This window comes from Sinocyclocheilus grahami, unplaced genomic scaffold (assembly GCF_001515645.1).
Source record: "Sinocyclocheilus grahami isolate Dianchi unplaced genomic scaffold, SAMN03320097.WGS_v1.1 scaffold172.1, whole genome shotgun sequence".
NCBI classification, from domain to species: domain Eukaryota; kingdom Metazoa; phylum Chordata; class Actinopteri; order Cypriniformes; family Cyprinidae; genus Sinocyclocheilus; species Sinocyclocheilus grahami.
In genome coordinates this window covers 868054-892975 of record NW_015505351.1, presented here as the reverse complement: position 1 = coordinate 892975, position 24922 = coordinate 868054, and the positions used below count along the sequence as shown (strand labels likewise).

At 36.7% G+C, this 24922-nt stretch overlaps 1 protein-coding gene across 1 annotated transcript in view; it reads right to left on the bottom strand.

Annotated features, from left to right (window-relative positions):
- Positions 1-24922, bottom strand: part of arid5b (AT-rich interaction domain 5B) — a gene marked incomplete at its 5' end in the record, with an annotated part of 117042 nt that overhangs the window by 8843 nt on the left and 83277 nt on the right. Inside the window, one exon of the mRNA XM_016283249.1 lies at positions 6613-6802. Coding sequence (XP_016138735.1) covers positions 6613-6802 — 190 coding nt within the window. The remainder of the gene's footprint in view (positions 1-6612; positions 6803-24922) is intronic.

Below are 24922 nucleotides of genomic sequence, written 5' to 3'. Positions count from 1 at the left end.
GCATTATGCTAATATTTCCACATAGTGATGTAGATATGTGGGGGCGTGTTAGAACGAGCCGTTTTAGGGGGGCATGGCAGAGTCTTAACTTTTATAAAGAATATCTCTTTGGTTTTGAGACTTTAGTCTTTGCAACTTCAGGGATCTTATCTATGCACAATCAGCTTGTAACACTCCAAAGAGAAAGGAAAACTTGAAATCGCATCATATGACCCCTTTAAGACAAATTATAAACAAAATGTGTTCTTTTATTATTGCTTGAACAAAATGCTGCATGTTTCTTTGTTAAATTGAAATATACCACTATAATAATATACTAATATAGCACTTGCATATTATTGCTATTTTGTTGGTTTTGCTATATTGTCCTCGTTTGTAAGTTACTTTGGATAAAAGCGTCTGCTAAATAACAAAATGTAAATATAATGTAAATGTAAATAACAAAACTAAATTGAAATTTTAAAACAAACCCCAAATCAAATAAATAACACAAATAAAATAAATATCTTCATATAAACAAAATAAGGCTTTGTCTGTGCTCTTTCCATTTAAAATTAGAGGCAACCACTGCATTTTAATCATGATCCAAACAAAGATGCTGCATGCATTCAACATGAGCAGTTTTTACAATCTAAATTAGATTGTATAATTTCGAAATTTGAAGCAAAAACAGAATGGTCTGACTTCAGTTTTGTGAAACTGTACATAAAAAATATCTGCATGAAACGGAAACAGTAGACGAGCTGAATGAGACACAGATTCACTCTCTGCCAGCAGGTGGCGCTTAAAGCGTTTCCTTGGTTTCCGCTGTAAGCAAAGCAGCGCTGCACTTAACTCTTTCCCCGCCAGCATTTTTGAAAAAAGTTGCCAGCCACCGCCAGCGATTTTCACTAAAATTTGATGGCCTACAGTATATTTTGCTGCGTGAATATTTGAATATGCAATACACCATAAAGTGTCTAAAGATCAGAGCCTCTACTTTTAAACAAAAAAATCAGTTTTATTCTAGCTTAAAGCATTCTTTTTTTATCAACACTTGAATATAGGTAGGTTTCATAAAAATGTATAATTTTGAGCAAAAAAGTGAGAAAATCAAATTTTTATCAAAAACTACATCTGGATAATATTCAGTACGATTATCAAAGCATAAATCCAGTAAATTGCTACCATCAACACCTCCAAAGCTTGCACAGACATATACCACTTCCTGGATCATCATTTTACTCCATAACATTACAATTTTCATTTATATGCTGTCTATTGCTGATGATCGCATTATTTATCATATGCATCTGTTTACATAAGAGATCGCTAGTTTTTCCGTCCTGTTCACGTGTGTTTTTTGTTCGGGAGGTTTTGTACTTGTTCAGAAGATGTGTAATAGCACCCCCGAGTGTATAACAGTGAAAACACGAAAAGCCGTAAAAACTTGTCTTTGGCGGGGAAGCGCTGTCTTCTAAAAGACGAGATAACTCGTCAATGTCGGGAAAAGAGTTAAGAACTTTTAATATGCATTATACAGAGGCAAGATGAAAAGAAAAAAATACAATCGAAACTTTTCTAACGACAGTAATTTTCCCGACAGTAATATAAACTCCTACCCCTAATTGAATCGCGGTTTGTTTAGCATCTCAACCGATCTGAATCGTCACATATTTTAATTGATTTTCAACCGGCTCGCGGGTTAATCGTTACATCCCTAATGGCTACTGTAGCAGGCTGTGCCAGAGGGTGTTTAGCCATTATGGGACAATGGCTGATGTGTTACATCTGAAAATAAATTCCGATTCGGTTACAGAAATGCAAGCCAAAATTCAATGACTTGGCAAAATATGCAGAAACAGACAACCGGGTAAACATTGGCGGTGCCAATGTTTAGGGTAAACATTGGAGGAATTTAATGGAATCTTTGGGTTTCAATTGAGACACCAAAATTGAGAGGTTTCGTCTCCACAGGTAAGCTAAACTCAATAAAGCCACAGATAATTGCATACAAAGGAATGTCAGTCTCCTCAATGCTGGGAACATTGTGACTAGGTGGTGCTTAAGTTGGTTCTAGATGTTCTGAATTTATTTTAAGAGTTTGAGAAAGCTTTATAAGTGCGGCAGAAACCCTACAAACTAACTTGCTGAAGAATGCTGTGAGAACAGCATCTACATGCTAATGGCCAACATCAAAGTCTTTTTCAAGAGGCGCGCAAGTCGTGTGCATCAACAGATGACCTTGCGCGTACACACACCAGGATCTGAGCTGCAGGCTTAAAGCTGATACCTCAATGTTTTCCCAATGCAAATATCTCTTTTCTTTTTAACACAAATGAGATATAAGATGAGGTTGTGTAAGCTTTGCATCATTTCAGAGCTGAACAAATCAGTGCCAAAATCCTCTAAATGCAGTCTGCTTAAATGAGAGTAGAGAACAGAGTCAGCATGATTGCATAAAAGAGACAGCCGACACCTGCTGCCATCCTCGTGATCCAGAGCATGATGCAAGTTTTGCACTTTGGACAAACTTCACATGTCTCTAATGAGCAGATGCTGTCCGGAACTTCAGAGTGGTGACAGCGGTGCAGAGGAGAGGCATGTACCGCCCATCCATTCATTATCAGTGTTGGAGAAAGAGATGCACAGATGTTTGACATCAGCTGGTGTCAAATAAAAGGCTGGCTCATCTCTTTTCCTCACTCAACCCAGATGAATGTGCAACTACACGTGAATAATCACATGTTCATACATCACATTACGCAGCGTGGAGACAAATAGCTTGTCCCAACTTGTTTTTGTAGGCTTGAAAGTAGCATGATCTACTATCTGACAACTTTTGACACTATTTTATGGTAATTTATAATGTGGGCCCTAAATGTGTATGCTAATGGTACTTTTGTACCAAGCTGATAGTAAAACATTCTATGAAGAGCAGCTGCACACATGAATAGTCAAATGCTCTTCTTGTCCTTAATGCTTGGCGAGGTATTAATGTAAACACAGTTGGCTGTTTCAAATGAATGTAAACAGACATGACAAAAAAAATAAAAAATCAGATGTGTGTTCAATACAGGATCTATGCATTATGTCTTGCAGTGTAAATGAAGCCTAATAGACCTGTCGCTGTGTATTATGTCAAACTCTGACAGCGTAATGTCGGTATTACCATGTGATCATTGAAGACATTGCCAATAATACCATTACCATTATTATCTAATCTTGAACAGTTACTTGAATAAGCTAAAGCAATGCTTATTATTAAATATTTTTGTCATCATGATAATTTTTCTACAATACTTAATTTAAGGCTATACATCGTCAGTGTTATATTATTGGTTTACTACTATTTATTTTTTAAATATTTAAAATTAGTTTTATTTTTCTATGTTCTATTAAAATTTTTTTTAAAGATGTATTTTTTTTTTGCATTTTTTGCCTTTATTGTGACAGGACAGATCAGAATGGACAGGAAGCGAAGTGGGAGAGAGTGGGATCAGGAAAGGTCCTTGCGTCGGGATTCGAACACGGGACGCCTGTAGCGCAATGGCGCTTTATGTCGGCGTGCTATCTACAAGGCTATTGGCGCCAACTTTTCATTTTAATTTTAGTTAAAGTTTTAATGATGTTTTTTATTTTTATTCATTGCTTTTTATTTTTAAATTTCTATACAGTTTAAAACTTTTTTTTTTCAGTTTTAAGTTATTTTTAGTACATCAATTTAAACTAAATTAAATGTTGCTTTGGCAACTAGTTGAAATAAAATAAGTTGAAGTTTTTTAATGTTCAATTTATTTGTTAATGTTTATTTGAAGTAAAAACTATAGTTTTACTACAACCCTCTACATTGCGAGTAAATCACTCGCATATGCGACTAAATCTTCACTCTGGGTGACTAAATGATGTCTAATATTAGCCAATGGTTAATAAATTCTCAGATTTTACTCGCCAGTGTGTGAGTTGGAGGCTGAGTATATGATTAGCACAAATATATTTTTACTCGCAATAATAATAATAATAATATCTTATCAATATTATTGTTCGTTTTTTTTAATGCAGGAACACTGAATGACCAAAAAAAGCACCAGCACCAGTCATAAGTTCATGGTTACCAAGTTTGAATTCTAATTACTAAACTTCTATAATAATAATAACTATAATAAGCCTGTATCTCTTTTGTTTAATTTATGATTAATTATATTATATATAATTTCATATAAATAAATTTGAATGCTGCTCTAAAATCGAATATGTTCTATAGCATAAATTTTAGCTGGGGCAGTGAAATTTGTGCCGAGTTGTGAGGTTTTCGGTAAGCTCAAATGAGAATGAGCCTCTTTCCAAGCTGCCATTTGAGAAGACACCTCTGAAAGCATGGTGTGAATGGAGACCTTTGACCTGCGGGGTCACTCTCTATCACCCTTTGGACACTTGAACAAGTTAACAGGAATGTCTTGGGGCCTCAAGCAGCCAGTGACTAGCAGGCAAAATTAGCCAGCTGTAACGCGGCATGACCGCCCGTTGGCTCAGCGCGCGTCATTCAATAGCGTTGATTGTATTTGGCGCCTGAGGAAGGGCTGATTTAACAGCGCTTACAATGCTCTGATTCTTAGCAGAGCAGCACGCCTATATTTGTACATGCCCTGATTACACTCCACTGACTCCAAGACAACTCCCAGCATCTCTCTCTCCAAATTTCCTATATAACTAAGTTCTATAACTCTACTTTAAGTGTTTTTTCCCTCTTTTCGGTGCTCCAGTCTTGTCATATCGGCTCTGCTTCAAACAGAGAATTTCATTTTCATTTTCTGCCTTGTACAATGTACAATCAATTATCTGGAGAGGCCTTTCAAATTACACAACATACCAGACAGATGAGCGAAGCATGCAGCTGGAAAATAACCTACAACAGGCCTTTTTGTTTCCACACCATAACCCATTACTCATTTCATGTGCGGTGGAAATGAATACGGACCGCTTAACGGCTTTGAAATGTGTCTAAATTTGACAATTCGAGAGGAATTTTCAAACAGCCCTTTCATCTTCTCTGTAATCATTTGCTTATTCATGTGAAAATAATAACTCAATTTTCATTCCCTTCCACGGCCGTGCTCTCCTTTTTTCATATTTACGCTTAACTGGAGAGACATTTGCAAATCACCATGGATTTATTGGCTTTTAGGGATAAAAATAAGCACGGTTTCTATAAGAACAAAACTGCAGCATGCATTGTGTCCCATTGCATATTGGTTTCTAAGACGTGATAGGAAAACATTTCCACCGCAGCTGCTCTGTGCACAAAATGTCATGTCGATTAACAAAAAAAAAGAGAGAGAGAGAGAGCACGGTCATGATTTCCTCCACAATTCATCTCTTTCAAATTGATTTGTGAACAAAACTCGGAGGGAGCTTATGGAAAATGGAACTGGGGAAACCTTGTGCTCTGCAGTCTAGAGATTCACAGAAAATAACAGAATCGGGCACAGCTAATAAATTGCCTGCTGTCAGTCAGGCAGACAAATAGCATTTGATTTCCATGCTGTACTGGAGCAGTCAGAGCTTCCAAATCAGCCCAAATAATTATGTTAAAACCAGCTGCTCCTGACAGCGCTATTCTCACACGTCTGTGACAGCTTATTTGTTGAGAAGAGGAAAGGCACCCTGCCTGAAATGGTCTGTCATGGTTGTTTTTCCAGCCAACTTTTTAGGGACCAGGCACCTATTGTATCTGTATTATTATTCTGCATTTTCTGCACTCAACCTTATGACAGCCCTAAGAAACCATGCACACTGGACAGGAATGTACACTACTTGTGAAAAGTTTGGAAGAATTATTTTGTAATGTTTTTGAAAGAAGTTCTTCTGCTCCCCAAGACTGCATTTATTTGATCAAAAAATACAATAGTAATATTGTGAAATATTATAACAATTTAAAAGAACTGTTTTCTATTTTAATGTATATTTTAAATAGTTTTCTGTTTTACATTTTTTTAACCGCTAAGCTGAATTTTCAGCATCAATACTACAATCTTCAGTGTCACATGATACTTCAGAAATCATGCTTCTTATTATTAATGTTGAAAACAGTTTTGCTGCTTAATATTTTGTGGAAACTGTTATACACTACCATTCAAAAGTTTAGAGTAAGAGTTTTTACAAAATATTAAGCTAAAATATTAAGCCAACATTGATAATAATAATAATAACCATTAATAATAATTGATTAAATTAATAATTGAGTGCCAATAACATTTGATAATAGAGCAGCAAATCAGCATATTAGAATGATTTCTGAAGGACCATGTGACACTGAAAACTGGAGTATTGATGCTGAAAATTCAGCTTGGCCATCACAGGAATATATTACATTTTTAAAATATTAAAATACAAAACAGTTAATTTTGAATTGTAATAATATTTCACAGTATTACTGTTTTTGTTGAGCCTTGATGAGCATAAGAGACTTCTTAAAAAAAAAAAAAAATTTACCTAAGGCCAATTTTGGCGCTACTAGTCACTCAAATGTTTTAGCCCCATTGGAGGTTTTAATGACATACAATTGTGCTATTGCTGTGCTTGGCACTGTACCTTTTCATCTAAACAGGTACAAGGACACAATGAAAAACTGACCAGCTCTGGGACTTTAACTGAGGTGTCCTTTTCGCTCCCAGGTTTTTGTTCGTCCTTTGGCCGCTTCATGGTTGTCATCTTTGTTTTTACAATGCCCTCCTGAGCACTTCCCTCTTGTTTGCGGGCTTTGACGGGTGGAAGGGGTTTGTCTTCCTCTCCTTTAGTAAATCTCTCATAGGGTAGGATGAGCCTGAGGAAAAGGAGGAAGTGATACAGGTTAGCAGAATCAGACTGATTCATCATCTGTTTGCACTTCTATTATTTTAAACATTCCTGTCTTCTTCCTCTGCTGTTAATAATAATAACTGATATCATTGTTTCCTGAAGGCTTTATCTGTTATCCTAGACAAACTGAAATTGACTCATGTAACAAAAAGAAACATCTCCTTCCTGTGAACCGATGTTACAGTAAATGTGGTTTTGTTCATAATAGATGACTGTTTTTTCATACAGATACTTTTAACGCTATGGGCTTGTAAGAAATATACTCTCTTAAAACTCACTAGATTATTTTGAACTTAATTTAGTTTTTAAATCACAAACCACCATTCAACTCGTGATAGAAATTACATTATTATATACATTAATGCCATTTCAATAAAATGATTAATTTGTCTTGCTAACTTTTTAATTGCTAGAATTCAAGTATAAATATTCATATTGCTAATTTTGCACAATATTTACTTGTGTCAAGAATGCTCTTTACTAGCTGTGTTTCCATCCACCTATTTTTATGCGCATTTTGGAATATCGCATAAAAAAGCGCTGGATGGAAACGCCAAGATGCGCATAAATTCTAAAAATTTGAGTAGGATAAACTTTTTTATCTGATAAGAAAAAATGCAAGATAAACTACGATGGAAACACATTTACCGAATAAATTCCTCCATGCGTATCGAAAAAGTCATGTGACTTTGCGCTATGAGATGCGATAACTTGACTAGCAGCGGACCGATCTCGTTCACAGCATCTATAGGTTGTTATGGTCATTCTGAAATGCCTGAGCAAAGTCTGTCATCAAAGTATTTCTGTATAACTGTCTTACACGACTGCATTCCCAAACAGCAGCATCCACCTCCGAAAGCATTCACAGCATTTATTGTGTTACATCTGCTCGCTCTGAGGTGCAAGTAATTTATATCATATATGAAAATTATTATATTCAGTGGCTTCTCCTATATTCTTAGTGATATTTAGTGCCATAGTTTACCAGGACGTGACGATTTTGCTCTCTTTGACTCGTTGGATGGAAACGGTGCTTTATTTGCATATGTTTATGCGATATTCCGTTAGTTTTGCGCATTAGTTTAATTTGAATCTTTGGATGGAAACACAGCTACTGACACTGTTGCTAACTTAACGCTACTTCTGTTTCATTGCGACTTTAAGATTAAAAGTCAACGTTTTAGTCACAGGTAAAACCAATACAATTTATATAAAAAAGGCAAAAATAAATAATAAAAGTCATGTTAATAGTTTCCAAGAAAGTTTGAAGTAAAACCCTGTTCATGTTAGTGAACAGTCAGCAACTGAGGCGTAAAAGTGTGTTAACAGAATCAAAGCCAAGATGACAATAGATATGAAATTATGATTTACTTGAGAATGTTATTGGGGATGGAGGATCTGCCTTTCTACTCTTGTAGTTTGAAGTTTTTATAATGTGTCCGATGTGATTAATGAGTCTGGCTGGGAACTGTTGGAGGCATGCGGAATTATAAATATATCCTCTCTAGTACACCAGTCCTAATCCAAATACATTTCACATCTCGTGCATCACGATACACGAATGCACAAAAGGAGCAGCAGGCGAAGCCAAACATAAATATGATGGAGATGGCTTAATGCGACAGACAGCTCTATTACAATTATTTGTGATTTTTTTTGTCTAGTTTCCCTCTTTTCATTCCCTTCATTCTTGTTTAATAAGATCTGTTGGTTTGTCAAGAGGGATTCATCTGCTTTAGTTTGTAGCCGTGTGTTTACTCAACGCCGGGATGTTCGGGGCTCTCAGAGGCGGGACGCACTGAGCACGCTCAGACAGGGGCTGTGCGGGAAAACTATGCCGGCTGAGGTTTGGCGGTCGGCCAGTGGCAAAGCTAAGCAGGAGCCCAGAGGGAACATTCATCTTCAGATCCCATTACCAAAAGAGTTTAAACATGTTACAGCTGCTAAAAGTGGAAAACGGCTCGGTCCGCGCAGTCAAATCAAAATAGCAGGCAGCTGCCAAATACCTGATTCCCACTGTAATGTTTCACTTCATGTTTACATAATGGAGGTATAATAATGCATAGAATGACTTATCTTGTTCACAGCTAATCCTCAGAAATCTCCCTCGTCTGGAACTAAATGAGTTTTTTTCAAACCCCCGTAGAGTCCTTAGTAAGATTTAAGCGGGTCTTGTGACGCCCAGTTTTAAACCGTGTGCAAAAGGCGACGTTATATTTACCTAATATTCTCTTTCGATTAGCTGGATGGAAAATTGCTATCAGATGTTGCCGTTTTAATTTGTCCTTTTTTTATGCGAGTGAGAGTTGAGATAAGAATGGAAATAGCCCCCCATCACAAGGTGAGAAGTCAGGGAATAAATCATGACGAATATCCCCACTCATTCTCTCCACATGACCATTTATGGGAATAACAAGTCACCGTTCCTTTCCCATTTCAGTTCACAGAGGGGAATAAAAAACTGTAGAAACTCTTTCCTTGCAAGTTAGGCTGTGGAGTGTTTCCTCAGAGGGAAAATGTTTTTAAGAGGTTGAGGGTGTCTGTGAAATTTAAATTTTTGTTATTTTCATTCAACTCAGCAGCTGGCAGATAGACAGCGGTATAGCTCCATTTCATACAGCCGGTAAAGGGCACGATGCCAAGAACAGGAAATATGCAATTAAATTTCCTTTTATGAGAGAGAGAGATAGAGCTAAGCAAACACAAAGATTTAGTTTCAACATTGGTAGGGATAGAGATATACATGTACTCATACATTGCTTCTTTTGCAGTCTTAATCCATTCAAGGTTTTCTTGTAAATCTTTAGGGCATTATGGCTGGATCGATACCAATATGTTGGCTTTGATACTAAGATGATACGTTAGACGTTAGACAACAAATAAACAGTCTAAGGTCACCGATGAAATAAAACAAAAGATCAGTATGTGATCAGTCTTTTTTGCTGTTAATGCTGTTAATCAGTTCTTTTTAAAGCAAAGAAAACAAATCAATATGTGACCCTGGACCACAAAACCAGTCATAAGGGTCAATTTCTCGAAATTGAGATTTATACATCATGAATAAATAAGCTTTCCATTGATGTATGGTCTGTTAGGATAGGACAATATTTGGCCGAGATACGACTATCTAAAAATCTGGAATCTGAAGGTGCAAAAAAAAAAATCAAAATATTGAGAAAATCGCCTTTAAAGTTGTCCAAATGAAGTTCTTAGCAATGCATATTACTAATCAAAAATTACGTTTTTATATATTTACGATAGGAAATTTACAAAATATCTTCATGGAACATGATCTTTACTTAATATCCTAATGATTTTTGGCATAAAAGAAAAATAGATAATTTTGACCCATACAATGTTTTTTTGGCTATTGCTAAAAATATACCCAAGCGACTTAAGACTAAGTCGCTAAGACCCTAGACTGGTCTAGGGTCACATATGTAAGTGTTCTGCAATTCATTTGGATGACACGTTTCTTTTTTGTACCACATAACTGCTGTATATAAGTCATCTGCAATTTTATCTACCACCTGAAAAAGTGAAATGAGACTAAAATCTAAAATTTGCTGAAATTTAGTTTCAGTTTGATTTCGTTTGAAACATTAGATTTCATCAAATCTTTTTAAATATTACTTTTTTTTTAAATACTGCTGAAAAAGTGAAACGTAACAGTATCTAAAATTTGCGGATATTTATGTGTTCATAATAAAATCAAAATTTTGTGTCATCTTTATTTATACAATATGAAAGGACAAAATATTTAGTATGGGTCTACCTGCAATTTGATTTCATAAAATAATTGGAAATATTTCACTTTTTTTTTTTGTATACAGATTCTCATTGCTGCTTTTTGCTGGTTCTGTAGACGTTTTTATCTTGCATTGTCACCTATAACTTCAGGTGTGGTGAAGCATAAAATAATGTCATTTGACAGTGAAGGAAAACATGATATGCAATACCTATATTACATTCCGTAGTAATATTACATGCAATCCCAAAGAACTGCAAGACTGAAAGCACATCAATGACAGGAAGTAGGTTTTCCAAGAAAAGAGCAAGACCACTGACAGGGCCAGCCTTCAAAATAAAAATAAACAAATGGAAAAAGGCAAATGCACCATTTTATCACAAATGGTGTGGTGGGATACATTTAGCTAGGAAATGAACCAAAAACCTCCTTGATGTTCTGAACGTGTACTCACTGTGGGAGTACAAAGAAGTGCCACAAGAGCGATCTATTTACAGGACTATTTCCTCTCATGTGGCTGGAAACGAGGCTCATCCCCCTTCCTGTCCCCATTCCAAACATCTCGACAAAGACCGAATACATCCTTGAACCCGAGTTTAACCGAACCGAACCGAACCGCTGCCAGTAATGTACAAGTGCCATGCTGAGTTTTTCTCCCCATCAGACTTCACTTGTCAGTCCATTACAACTGTACAAAGCTTCACTGAAGACAGACCACTTCTGAAGCCATAGGACTCCTTTTTGAACCGTGGTTTTTATTTCCCCCCCTCTCGCTATTAAAAATTACTATGCAATTACATTTTGACTCAATGAATACTTAATATCAGGCTCTACAAGACATTTGAATCATTTTTTTAAATCAGCAAACAGATATATCATTTTTAACCTTCACAAAAACATTTGCATCCCCTTTTAGAGCAGCTGCAAAGTCATGAAAACGAATCAGGCCACAGTTCGAGAGCTGTCTGTAATCATAAGCTCTGCTGAAGTTATTTTAGTTCCTCTATCCAGCGCACTGACTGCAACGGTTCATTTTTAGGCCAGATCAACATGTTTTGCAGACTCTGGCTGGGCTCAGGTGTTCTCAAAGCCTGTCTCAGCCGCCCGCTTCTGTGATGGAGCAGGAAGCGGCTGCTTATTTATATGAAGGCTGGACATTTACTGCAGATTAAGTTGTGCATATACTCACATTCATATGCCATTTAAAACCCAGCACTCTTAACTGAGGCCCACTTTTCTGGCTTCCTTTTATGTCCCCGTCAAAGAAAGCAGATGAGGGCTGGAATATTAATATAAGGTTCATATCATCTGCACGTATTTGAAAATTATATTTAATGTGCTGCAGCCACATATTTTCTCCATCTGGCATCTGGATTTTATTCATGAATATGTTGCGTTTGAAGTTACATGTGAATTTTATCTTTAAAATAAGCATAAAGGTATTGAATAAAATGAGTTTAGATAAAATGTCCTCAAATTAAGAATTGGAATCATAAGAAAAGACCACCAGTACACTGAAAATAATTGAAACAAAGTAAATTCACTTAGAAATTGCTAGTAAATTTCACAATTACAAGGAAACAGCAAGTAACACTTTAAAAGTTAAATGACTGATTTATAGTAGAAAGACTGAAAAATAGTATTTTCTCCAATAAAATCGGTTTTATTTACAAATTTGATTTACAACTATGATATCCTGTTTGTTGGTTGCAGATCCTTCTCCATTTTTGCGAGAACATTTGTCCTTGAGTACAAGTACTTACCCCAGATAGCAAAGTTCAACTTAAAAACTGCCAGAATAAATTAATCATTTATTTGAGAAATCCAGACCTGAGTTATGTGTCACCTTGAGCCTGTTCAAAAGAATCTTATAGACCGCCAAGCCATCGCAAACATAATTTTTACAGACAAGTACTTTTTTTAATAGCCGTTGAAAGTGGTGCATTTAATATGACCACCTTAATTTGTCCAAAAAAACATTCAGTCACAAAGTGACTTTGCTGTGCAAACGGCCTCCTTGTCATTAATTCAGATGCATAATTGCTTTATGAATCGTGAGGAGAATAAAGCTTCCTGTATAATGTGGGCAGATAGGGGCATCATCACAGAGATAGCAGGCTGCTGAAAACCACGACGGTGCACCCGTACGCTTTTGTCTGCGCACACTCCTCTCCATTGGGAAGACTGCTGAGTGGGTAATAAGAGTGTGTTGCAGCATCTCTACCCCCCCTGTCCATTCTTATATAACACTAATTTCCATAATAAGCAACTCCGAGAACACCGGACCGTTAAAATTAATCATACTAAAAGAACGCAACAATTATACCAGCATTTATGCTCCGCTGAGGTGCTGTTTTTCCTGCCACATACAGATGTGACCGTGGTTATGTAACTCTTACTGGAAGTTGATGTAAACGATGAACGGTGTATTATTTCCTAGCAGGGTGCTGTAGGAGAAGGTAATCTACAGTTTGTGTTTTGCAATTTCCTGTGTAGCGGTGGCTGGTGGGCTTATGCAGGAAGAAGCTGTGATGAGGTCAGTGGGGCTTTCCTGTATGGAGAACTGGCATTTCTGCATGTAATAGGGGAACCGTGAGGGCCTCACTCTTGCCAGCCTTACAGCTTCATTTGCTGCAGCTCTTAACCGCAACCACAAGACCAGGGCAGAACCGAAAACCCTGCCAGCTTGCTCCTGATCACAGTAAACTTGAGGTCAATATTAGACACCGACTGGTATCGAGGCTGTACGCAGCTGTATGCAGTCGCACAGATGGATGGTATTAAAAAGACACCTTTCTAAATTTGTACGACAGACCTCATTACAACTACCAGCTGAATTACTCTAAATATAATGGCTGTAGCTGAGGTGTGAATTTAAACTGCCTAGAGTGGAAATTGCTCTTGAGACTTAATGTAGTTCTCAGTTGTGTTTCATTTAAGTATCTAGGAGAAATAAAAATAGACATGAGTCAATTGTCGACATGCAGTAAGAGTATAGAGCTGTACAATAAACAAGAATACAAAAGCTCAAATTACTTTATTTTTTCATTTCAATTTCAAATGAATCAACACAGTCTAATTGGAAAAAACGTGTCTTTCCCTACGTTGTTACAAAACTCCAAAAACATACTAGGGTGACCATATTTTAGTTTTCAAAAAAGAGGACATGGTTGATGGTTGGGTTATTGTTGGGTTTGAGGGGGTTAAATTAGCCCCCTTAATAGCACGCAATGACTATATCCCAAATATCAAAACTCAAAATATTTAATTTCCATACCTAAAATAACTATTTTACAGCCAGAAAGGTGTCCTACCAGTTGCCGTCCTTCACAAAACAAAAAATCTACCAGTTTTATCATAGGTAGAATGCAAAATGTTTCAATACAAGCATTTCAGTCAAATGTAATTTATACAATATTTCAAACCTTTAACCCAGGGGAGAAAATCAACCTGCCGCAGCAGTTTAAAATCAGCCCAATTCCGTGCAAAAAATGTATCCTACACAAAGTGATGTGACATGTGGCCAAGTATGGTGACCCATACTTGGAATTAGTGCTCTGCATTTATCCCATCCAAAGTGCACACACTCAGCAGTGAACACACACACCGTGAACACACACCCGGAGCAGTGGGCAGCCATTTTTTGCTGTGGCACCCGGGGAGCAGTTGGGGGTTCAGTGCCTTGCTCAAGGGCACCTAAGTCGTGGTATTGAAGGTGGAAGAGAGCGCTGTACATTCACTCCCCCCACCTACAATCCCTGCCGGTACGAGACTCAAACCCACAACCTTTGGGTTACGAGTCCAACTCTCTAACCATTAGGCCACGACTTCCCCACAAGCTGCATCCAAAGTGATTTAAATACTCCGCATATTGATAGCGGCTCCCTGATGCGCGAAAATTATATGCAATATTATGATTGCAGGAGCACACAGTAATGGTCAGAAATTCAGCGGGAGAGCGGGATTAAGAAAACAGCGCGCAATGGACTTTAATACAAAAACGCACACAATGAATGGCGACTGTAGAAAGCAAAAGCCGAATCCCAGACATTTTGGGCGATTTAGAAATCCCGGCCGGACGCATTTTGTTAGGTCCGAAAAGAGGACATGTCCGGGAAAAAGAGGACATATGGTCACCATACCTATACATACAATTGAACACGAGTGGCAGTAAATCACCATCAACTTTTGACACAAATTATGATCACAGGGCAGATGATCAATTAATAACTACTTATTTTTGCATGGTTCCTTACACAGTAGTACTATGTTATGACCTCAAAACACTTTTACCACAATGTATCACGTAACCAGCTCCATATGTATGGTTCTTCTAATGTAGTAACCTTGCACTGTATTTGTGAGGTGGTGCCCTCTGCAAGAGTACAAGAAAAGAGCACAAAGATTGTAGAATTAAGTTAAAATTACATGGATGCCTCAGCAGATGTGTTATTATCTTGCGTTTGCTATGGAAAGGGGGTTTTGTGGCGATACGTTATTTTCAAATTTGATCGAGCAGTAACATTAATAACAACAGCCAATAAAATAAAACGTTGCCAGATTAATCTGTTCTGAATAAAACTGAACATCCTTTTAGTGCCAATCACAGGACATTTCACTTTTAAGTGTTTGCGAAACATGCAAGAACAACGCAATGTCATTTTGCAGAAATGTCGCCACAGACATATTTTACCAAAGAGCCTTGGTTGAAATTATTTCATTTTTCAAATTGGGAGAGTTCATATTAAATATTCAGATTTGTGCTTGCAGTCCTTGGTGAATGGCCAATCAGAGAACAATTTGTGACTTTGGTCTCAAATGAAACAAGTGAGATATTAAAGAAATCTTACTGAGTTATTACAATGAGGGAACCGAAAGTCTAATTTAATTTCTTCCACATTTATCACTGGTATATATAAAGATGTTCTCTGAAGAGTGAGTCATTCGGGCTGGGAAATATTTTTCCCTTTTCTTCCTAACTCGTAGAGCAAATGACTAATATTTAACACAGCACTCCTGTGACCGCGGGTGCCGCTATTAGAACAACATCCTGCAATCAATACTCAGGTTTCCTCTGCCCACCGAAATAGCTCATGCACAAATAGCTCTGTTGATTTACATAAGCATTACATAATGCAATAAACTTGCATTTGAAGACCAACATTTGGACATCCAGTGTTGCCACAGCAACGGAAAAATATACTAGTGCGAATGTATCAGAAATACAGTGCGAGTACAAATTTACCAATGTATCATATTATGAAAACTGACATTCGATAGACGTGGGTGGCTTCAGGTTTTAAACAAGTATTAAATCATTATTCATGTGATCTGATTCCAAGAAATTCCAGTGCATACATTTCTCACAGCACAAAAATAAATATGACACTGGCAGTAGTTGGGTGAATCGCATGCAACCTGTCAAAAATGTCTAGAATGTCTGGGTCGTATTTTTATTGTGCTATGTACAAAGAAATGCATTCATTTATTTATTTATATTTATTTATTTATGCATTGTGACATTTTCATGACAACAGCACATTTTCGAAACTTTATTGTAATGGGTAAAGATATTTTTATTGTTTTATTTATTGTTTCTCTATTTCATTTTTATGTTTATAGATTTTTATATTATTGAAATGTTTCATATTATATTTTTAGTGCTGTCAAACGATTAATCGCATGCAAAATAAAAGTTTTTGTTTACATAATATATGTGTGTGCACTGTGTATATTTATTATGTATATATATATAAATACAAACACATGCATGTATATATTTAAGAAAAATACGTTATGTTTATATAACGTTATATAATATAATAATATAAATGTATATACACGTCAATATTTTCAAAATATACACTGTATGGGTGTGTATTTATATATACATAATAAATAAACAGTGCACACACATATATTATGTAAACAAAAACTTTTATTTTGGATGCGATTAATCACGATTAATCGTTTGACAGCACTATTTTAAATACATTTATACAAATTTAAAAAAGGAATTAAAAATGTAAATAAATGTATTAAATTTAAATAAAAAAAATACTTTACATGAATTGTTAACTATTATGAGAATAACCATTTAGAATAATGTAGTAAAACAAAACAAAAAAAGTAAAAAACTAGTAAAAAATGTCAAATAAGAATTTTTGTGCAAACCTCAAAATATCGTAACAGTCCTTTTTTTGTGATTTACATGTTGATATGTTTTTTTTTGAGTCTTTTTTCCAAAGATTTATTTCAACATCGTGGTCTCATTTTATTAATATCGTTTTTCTACACACTCAGCACTGTTCAAGCTGCACTTCCACTTCTTGGTCACAAGATGGCGCAATACCCAGCTGTGAGAGGCCCACAAAACAGGAAGTAAAACATTACAACCTCAACTGTTTCAAGACTATTTTTAGCATGTTTGTCTTTGAGTGCTCTTGCTCACAGAGAACCGCTCTCATCTCGCTCAGCACCCCTCAGGCCACATACCGAAATAACTAAGACAAATGGTTGTTGACATCAACAATTTCATTTTCTCATTCATCTCATTCCACCGCTTTGGTGTCAGGGAGACGTGCCCGGGATCCGACATTACTGCTTATTAAACAAGCCGTCTGATGGAGCCTTGAGTTTACTTCCACAGAAGTGGCCCTAATGAGCGCTTGCCGAAATGCCACGGACCGTAAATTCTGACCACAGCCGCAGTAAACGACACACACGGCTAGATGGCAGATCAGCAGGTTTCGATGCAAAATGAACGTTAAACAAACAACCAGAGGCCTGTTATTGGACATAATAAAGGTTAAGGTCAAGGAAACTGACCTCAAAACAGCACGTTCGTAATCACATCTGTACAAGCCGGGATCAAACCTACCCCTTTAAAAAGGGGAAATAATTTGAAGTACACTTTTTTTCGCTTTTCTCCGCAGGGGCAAACAGCAAATGAATCATAGAGGCGGACCGGGAGAGAGAATGTGAGGTGTGTGTGGGAGAGAAAAAAAACAGACATTGTTCCCTAAGCTTCGCAGGACGCCTGAAAGGTTTTGTGGAGAAGTCGACCCTTGAACTAATCCAGATTCACACAGTTAAACAGAGAGGGGAAGGAACTCAAAAACAGGCCTTTTGTCATTCCTGGCCTTTAAACCTGAAATTACCTAACTAACTCCCTTCAGGCTAAAACCCATTAACGTTCAAAAGCCAGCTTTAATTATTAAATGCTCGAAATAATGCGCGATGAGAGCCGTGTTTTTGTAGTGTACGTCGTTTGTACAGACACATCCTCCCTGCGAAATATTTTATTGTTGGAATTCGCTCTGTGATGCGGCTGAAATGAAAGCCACATTCCCGGGTAGTGATTTACAGACTTTAAATTAGAGGCCTGAGCTCGAACGCTGCTCAATCTTTAGCCCAACATAAACACAGCACTTATTCTCTCAGCACAATGTGAAGTAATAAAGCACAAATAAGCTGTACGTGGAAAAAGATGGTGGCTGTTCCAAAAAAAAGCCTTAAAAAAAGCTTTTAAACTCCACATTATAAATACTCAAGGAAACGGAGCGTGCAGCAGTACTGGACGAACCTTCAGAAATGTCTAATATAAGTCAGCGACGTATTTTAGGGCCTTCTAAATGAGGAACTTCTTGCAGACATTATTATCTTTGCACTAACTCCCTTCAGGCTAAAACCCATTAACGTTCAAAAGCCAGCTTTAATTATTAAATGCTCGAAATAATGCGCGATGAGAGCCGTGTTTTTGTAGTGTACGTCGTTTGTACAGACACCTCCTCCCTGCGAAATATTTTATTGTTGGAATTCGCTCTGTGATGCGGCTGAAATGAAAGCCACATTCCCGGGTAGTGATTTACAGACTTTAAATTAGAGGCCTGAGCTCGAACGCTGCTCAATCTTTAGCCCAACATAAACACAGCACTTATTCTCTCAGCACAATGTGAAGTAATAAAGCACAAATAAGCTGTACGTGGAAAAAGATGGTGGCTGTTCCAAAAAAAAGCCTTAAAAAAAGCTTTTAAACTCCACATTATAAATACTCAAGGAAACGGAGCGTGCAGCAGTACTGGACGAACCTTCAGAAATGTCTAATATAAGTCAGCGACGTATTTTAGGGCCTTCTAAATGAGGAACTTCTTGCAGACATTATTATCTTTGTTGTCAATGTCTGTCAGTTGGTTTATATATTTCTACTGGGAAGCTGCACCCACTGTTAAATCTTATTGGTCCACAGTCCTGTTTAATAACTAAACATTAAATGTCAAATATCTTATGATTTGGTTAATACCAAATCAGATATTAGAGCAAAACTAATATGCCACTGAACACAAAATGTGAAATAAAAAAAATATTAATATTAATGACTTTTATATTTATATATATTTATATTACACTACCAGTCAAAAGTTTTTGAACAGTAAGATTACAGTGATTTTGAACAGTGGAAATTACAGAAATACAAAAAGCAGTACAAAAGCAACCGTCAGCTAGTCAGACAGCCCTCTGGTATCAAATCAATAGAAAGAGTGATACTGTTTGATTTTTTAATATCCACTTTTGTAAGTACCTCAGAGCATTTTCTTCATTGAGAAATATTTTTGCTGACAATGTGCTGGTTGAAAATGCCGTGCTTGTCTCGTTAAAGCAAGAACACGATGGAATCTTAGTAGGGCAAATGAGCCTGTAAATCGACATGCAAATTGCGATGATAAACTAATTAGATCAATCAGGGCTTTAATTAGGTTTTGTCAGCTTTCACAACCACAATGTCACACCACAGCTCCTTTCCACTAGGTAAATACAGCCAAATGGTGTAAATACAGATAAACGGCTAATCATAAATAGATGTGGATCAGTGATTGGCATTTCTAAGAACCCAAATCTTTATTGTCTGACATTCAAGAGAACGCACAGCAGTGATATTGTTGGATTATGTGGTGCTCTTGCTAATGATTCGAGGGATAATAAATGCATATTGCTATTGTTTACTACAGCTGCAGTCTCAAATGAAGCTCCGATCTCTCGGGGGACAAAAACAGCTGATGCAATGCTCTCTGGGAAAAAGCCTTCCTTTAAAGCCAGATCATTAAATTCCACTTAAAGGGGTTGCATTAAAATCTGTCATACTGGCTAGAGGTTCAAGGATGAGTTCTGTGAAGCGTGACTTGTTTGAATTTAGAACAAACATTAATTCTGGTGGGGGATACAAAAATCAATAACCAAGTACTGCGAGGATCTCGCATTGTGCTAGAAATCCCACAATGCAACAGCTATGTTTGGAATAGCATACTGTTCTCACTATTGCATAATATGCACATTTTCTGTATGCATGTAATGAATAAGTATGCCAAAATTGTATTTTTAATCAATTTTACTATAAATAAATGCATACATAACTATAGTGCAAATAATAATATTAAAATTGGGTGACTTTTGCTATATTAAATATGCAACATGATACTGCTTTTCATTTGTCATTACATAATGCATTCACGCAGTATGCTGTATTTATTGCATGCCATTGAGTAACTTGCAAGTTGGCATTCCACTCCAAGCCAATGAATGCACCTATCAGTAGTTTTTTATATTGCAATATCATATTTGTACATGCACTGCAAATATTATTCAAACATTATGCAAATCCGCATGCATCCTGAATTGGTTAGTTCTGCAGCGGCGAGTGCAGTGAGAAACAGTCTGTAGAGCTTTATTTATTTATTTTAAAAGGGAAAGTAGAAATTCACACAGCAACAAAATAGACCTCTGCAGCAAGAGGACTAAAGTTGCTCAACAAGGTTTCGGAATGCTGTTCTTGCAGAAGTACTCACAAGCAGAACATTTTTTGGAACAAAGATCTCTCTTTGGGAAGAGGAGGATTAAATAAATAACTAGGGCCAGATTGATCAGTGCCACTGACCTATATAATTAAAAAAGCAGAGGGGAGGGGTGGAGGACGAGCTGGAATGCCGCAGTCTCTCTCAAGGTTATTGATGTCATATTTTATGACCTAATTTGTAATCTACATTTGTTTCTCTCCCCCCACAACATACATAGTAGCCAAAAGCTAATCAGATAATACAGCAAATATCATTAGCAGCAGTTGGAGAACACACAGAAATGAAAATTCTGTCGATTTACGCACCCTCATGTGGTTACAAACTTGTATGAATTTATTTCTTCAGTGGAACAAAAAAGATGAATTTTTGAAAAATATCCTGGCAGCTCTTTTCCATATAATGAAAGTTAAAATAAATAAATAGATCAAATAACATAAATATATAAACTGACAATGGTCATGTAAAAAATAGTATCAGGGTTATTATCATTATCTAAAATATAATAAATAAAATATTAGTTTTTGTTGAATATAAATATGACATGAAAAACTTTCGACAAAAATGGCAACTAAATAAAATAAGTTTAAGATGAAACACTAAAATTATTAACTTGAAATAAATAACAATTTTAACTGAATCTAAATAGTAATATTTAAAAAAGAAAAACTAATAAAAATGACAAAAGCAAATACAATTACAAAAAAATTAACAAAAAAATGAAAACTGAAAATATAAAAATAAAATCTAATTCAAAATATTAATAAAATCTATAATAGGCATAGGCAGAAATTGTTTTTTTTTGTCAAACATCAATTTATTTTTGTTTTGTAGTCATCATTCAAGCTATCACATGATTTTATAACACTTCTATTGCGATTTTCCAGAGCGTGGCACCTCTAAACCCCATTCACTTTCACTATATGGAAAAGAGCAGCCAGTGCATTCTTACAAAATTCTCCTGTTGTGTACCACGGAAGGAATAAAGTCATAAAAGTTAAGAGTAAATGCTGGGTTAAGTATTCCTTTTAATAATTATTGTACGCTGTCGTTTTTCTAAAAGAACATGGCTGCACTTAAAGCAACCACGCACCACGTGATCAGAATGTACTTCTGTTCATCTTCATGCCTCATTCATGACTTTGCAAGCTTTCTTCAACCGATAGAGTGCCTGCAGACTGCTTTCTAAGATGAGTAATTCCACACAAAGTCAGTTCAGTCGGCTGCCCTTCAAAGGGTGGGGAAGTACTTAACAGAAATCTTTTAAGAACTTGGTTTTACCCCGAGTAGGGAGGGAGAAAAATAAGAGAAACACACACACACACACACACGAGATCAAGGCATGTTCGTCTTGTTTTGCAGAAGTGAGGTCACTCATAAAAAAACTCGCATCTTCATTCCCATCTGTGACCGGGGCTGCACTTGGCAGTGGCCTTGCAAAAGAGCTCCCATGAAAAGCCACTAGAGTTGGGCTCCAAAGAGCAGAGCTTGTAGCCGAACAAAAGGTAGCTCGTCCCGAGGCACGAAACCGAAGACGAGCTGGGGCATAATGCCGCGCGTCATCGCAGCTGAAACGGCTTTTCACTCGCAAACGACGTACAGAATGGCTTCATTTGCTGGGCAAATTAATTCAATTAATTATTCTTGGTAGCAGCTGCACAAGTGGACACATCAGCACATCCCTGTCTGTTTGATCAAGGTTATAACATCAGATTTTGGCAGACTATTATTCACTGAACAGATACATTATTGGTGGCTATTGACTCAGCACTAAGTCTGACGATGGAGCGCTGCCAGGAACACAATCCTTGCCAACTCCACCTGCCCGGGCCTCACTAAACCCCTCGATGAGCCAGCCGGAAGAAAGAGATGTCACACAAACCTTAAAGGTCAACCTGAATAGCTTTAAGAGCAAATACAATAACACCGTCTCCCGCTGCCTCCAAACCATTAAGAATAAGCACAAACCCATGCCAAAACCTGCCCTACTTGCAGCATTTCAAACAGTTCTTCACAAAGTTTCATATAACACTTTGCAGACATTTTATCCATTTAATTTATTGCAGTAATAAAAGTAATTTCATTTTAATTTACATAATAATTTATCCATCATAACTTAAAATATAAATTGTTTTTATATATTACGTTTAAATAATCATCTGGCATTTATTTTGTGGTTTCAGTATTTTCAATATTTTTGTATTATTTTAATTTTATTTTCTTTACTTGCTTGGGACACGTCCTGTTGACAATATCAATTTCTTATTTTTAATTGATCTTCATTTTGATGAACCGAGGTCTTTCAGTCTGTGTGAACAAAACTTTAAACATTACTTGTAGCATGACTGACTTCCAATAATCGCCATAAGCTTTTTTCTTTGTTGCTTTTGATTTGAAACAAAGTCTTCGCTTTCAAATTTTTTTATGATGAAATTCAAACAAATAAACGAAAACTGATGATCTCTTCTTCTTTACTTCTAGTTATAGCACAAAATATAAATACACATCTGAAGGTTTGTTGAAAGAAACAGTACAACTTAATGAAATCGTGTCATATGTAATCAATCAATCAATATTTTAATGGCAGAAAGACGCCAATAAAATAGTTAGTAAACAATGGAATGTAATGTTGCAGTTACCACAGGAAAGCCATTCAGAATACTTTTTTGCGCAAAGAAAACAAAAATAACGACTTTATTCCACATTTTCGTCTCTACTGCGTCACTTTGGACGCGAGCGTGTGGCGGCGCCTGCGCTGACCCTGATACAGTCATTTTTTTTCAGGATTATTTGATGAATAAAAATGTATTACTCGATTTAATACACCAATTTCCTTAACATTTTTTAAAAATTTATATTTATTTATTTATTTACTAACCCTAACGTTTTTGAACGGCCCTGAAAAAAGGACAAAAATACATAACAAAATGATTTTTTTTTTTGTCCAAAAAAACAAAAATCAAAACCTGCAAACCACCAGCTAAGAACCGCTGGTTTACATACTGATTGTTTTCAGTTCCGGGAAAAAAATTATATGTGGCATAAAAATAGATGCTGTGCATTTCCTCAATGCCACTGCAAGCTCTCACTTAAAACACTTAAAATAGCTTGTTCTGACCCAGGAGTGAGTGTCTGAGAACTGTTCTGGAGTCAGTTTTACAGTTTCAGGCCCCACCATGCTGTCACATGCTGCAGTCATCGCTGGCCCACACACGTCTGTTTAGCCATCTGTTTTCAATAATCAAGAGCATTTATTTTCCAAAAGGAGTTATCAAGGCCAGTGGAATATGTGAACAAATACAAAAAAAAAGTCAAAGAAAGAAATGCTGAAGCATTAGGTTACATTGACATGAACTAAACAATCCCTGGAAGCAGTATAACATGCTTTTTCAAGTATATCCGTGCGTGTTCTATATCATATGAGAGTAACTGCAAAAACAAAAACCCTTTGTTTTTAATTAGAATACATTTTTTATTCAGGCCAAATTATTCTGCTTGAAATACAGTTCTTTTTGTTGCACACTAAGGATTTACACCCCAGTGGTGTTCCATGGAGGATCATGACTCTCATTCAAATTGTGAGGTAAAGATCCCCATCACGAGTAAAGCAGCTGATGGCATTCCGAAACATTAGATCACATCACAGTCAGGGCCGGTTTAGATCACAGCATGTTTTCAAGGTTCTCAACAAAGCTGGAGTGAATTAGCTGCTGTTTTGCCGAACAAATATTCATCCAGACGAGGAAGATCATAAAACACTGCCCTCATGCTGGCAGGAGAATGGACAGGAAGTGACATGTAGGGGCAAAGGTTAATAAAATAACAAGAAGAAAAACAATTGAAGCCCATTAGTCAAACATGGGAAACTGAAGAAACAGTAACACTTAATGACAAACAACAGGAGGAGGGGAAAAGTGCTTCAGATTGATGGACTGAAACTGAGGCTAAGCTGCTCATAACTAACAACTAATAAAATAATTATGCACTGAAAGAAATGCAAAAATTAAGGATGACCTGTATATCTGTGACCAAGGGCCCTATCATACACCTGGCGCAATGCGGTGCCAGGCGCGACGCAAGTGTTTTTTGCTAGTTTCAGCCCGACGCAGTTGTCATTTTCACGTCCTGCGCCACGTTGTTTAAATAGCAAATGCATTTGTGCCCATTTGTGCACCTATGGGTGTGCTGGGCTGAAAACGAGGTGTGTTCAGGAGCATTGCTGGCGCGTTGCTATTTTGAGGCACCTGAAATAGACCACGCCATTGACCAACAAAAACCTGGTCTAAAGTCTGGCGCAATATTTTTTCTTTATTTAAAGAGCGCGTTAGTAATATGTGCCTATAGACGAGTGCACAACGCGCGTACACTTTGCTTATTACACACACAGGGACACGCAGCAGCATACAAACATTTTAAAAAAAGAAAAATTTAATTCCGCCATGTAAATAGCGAGCCCGCCATGGCGCGAGCGCAACTGGCTTTTAAAGGG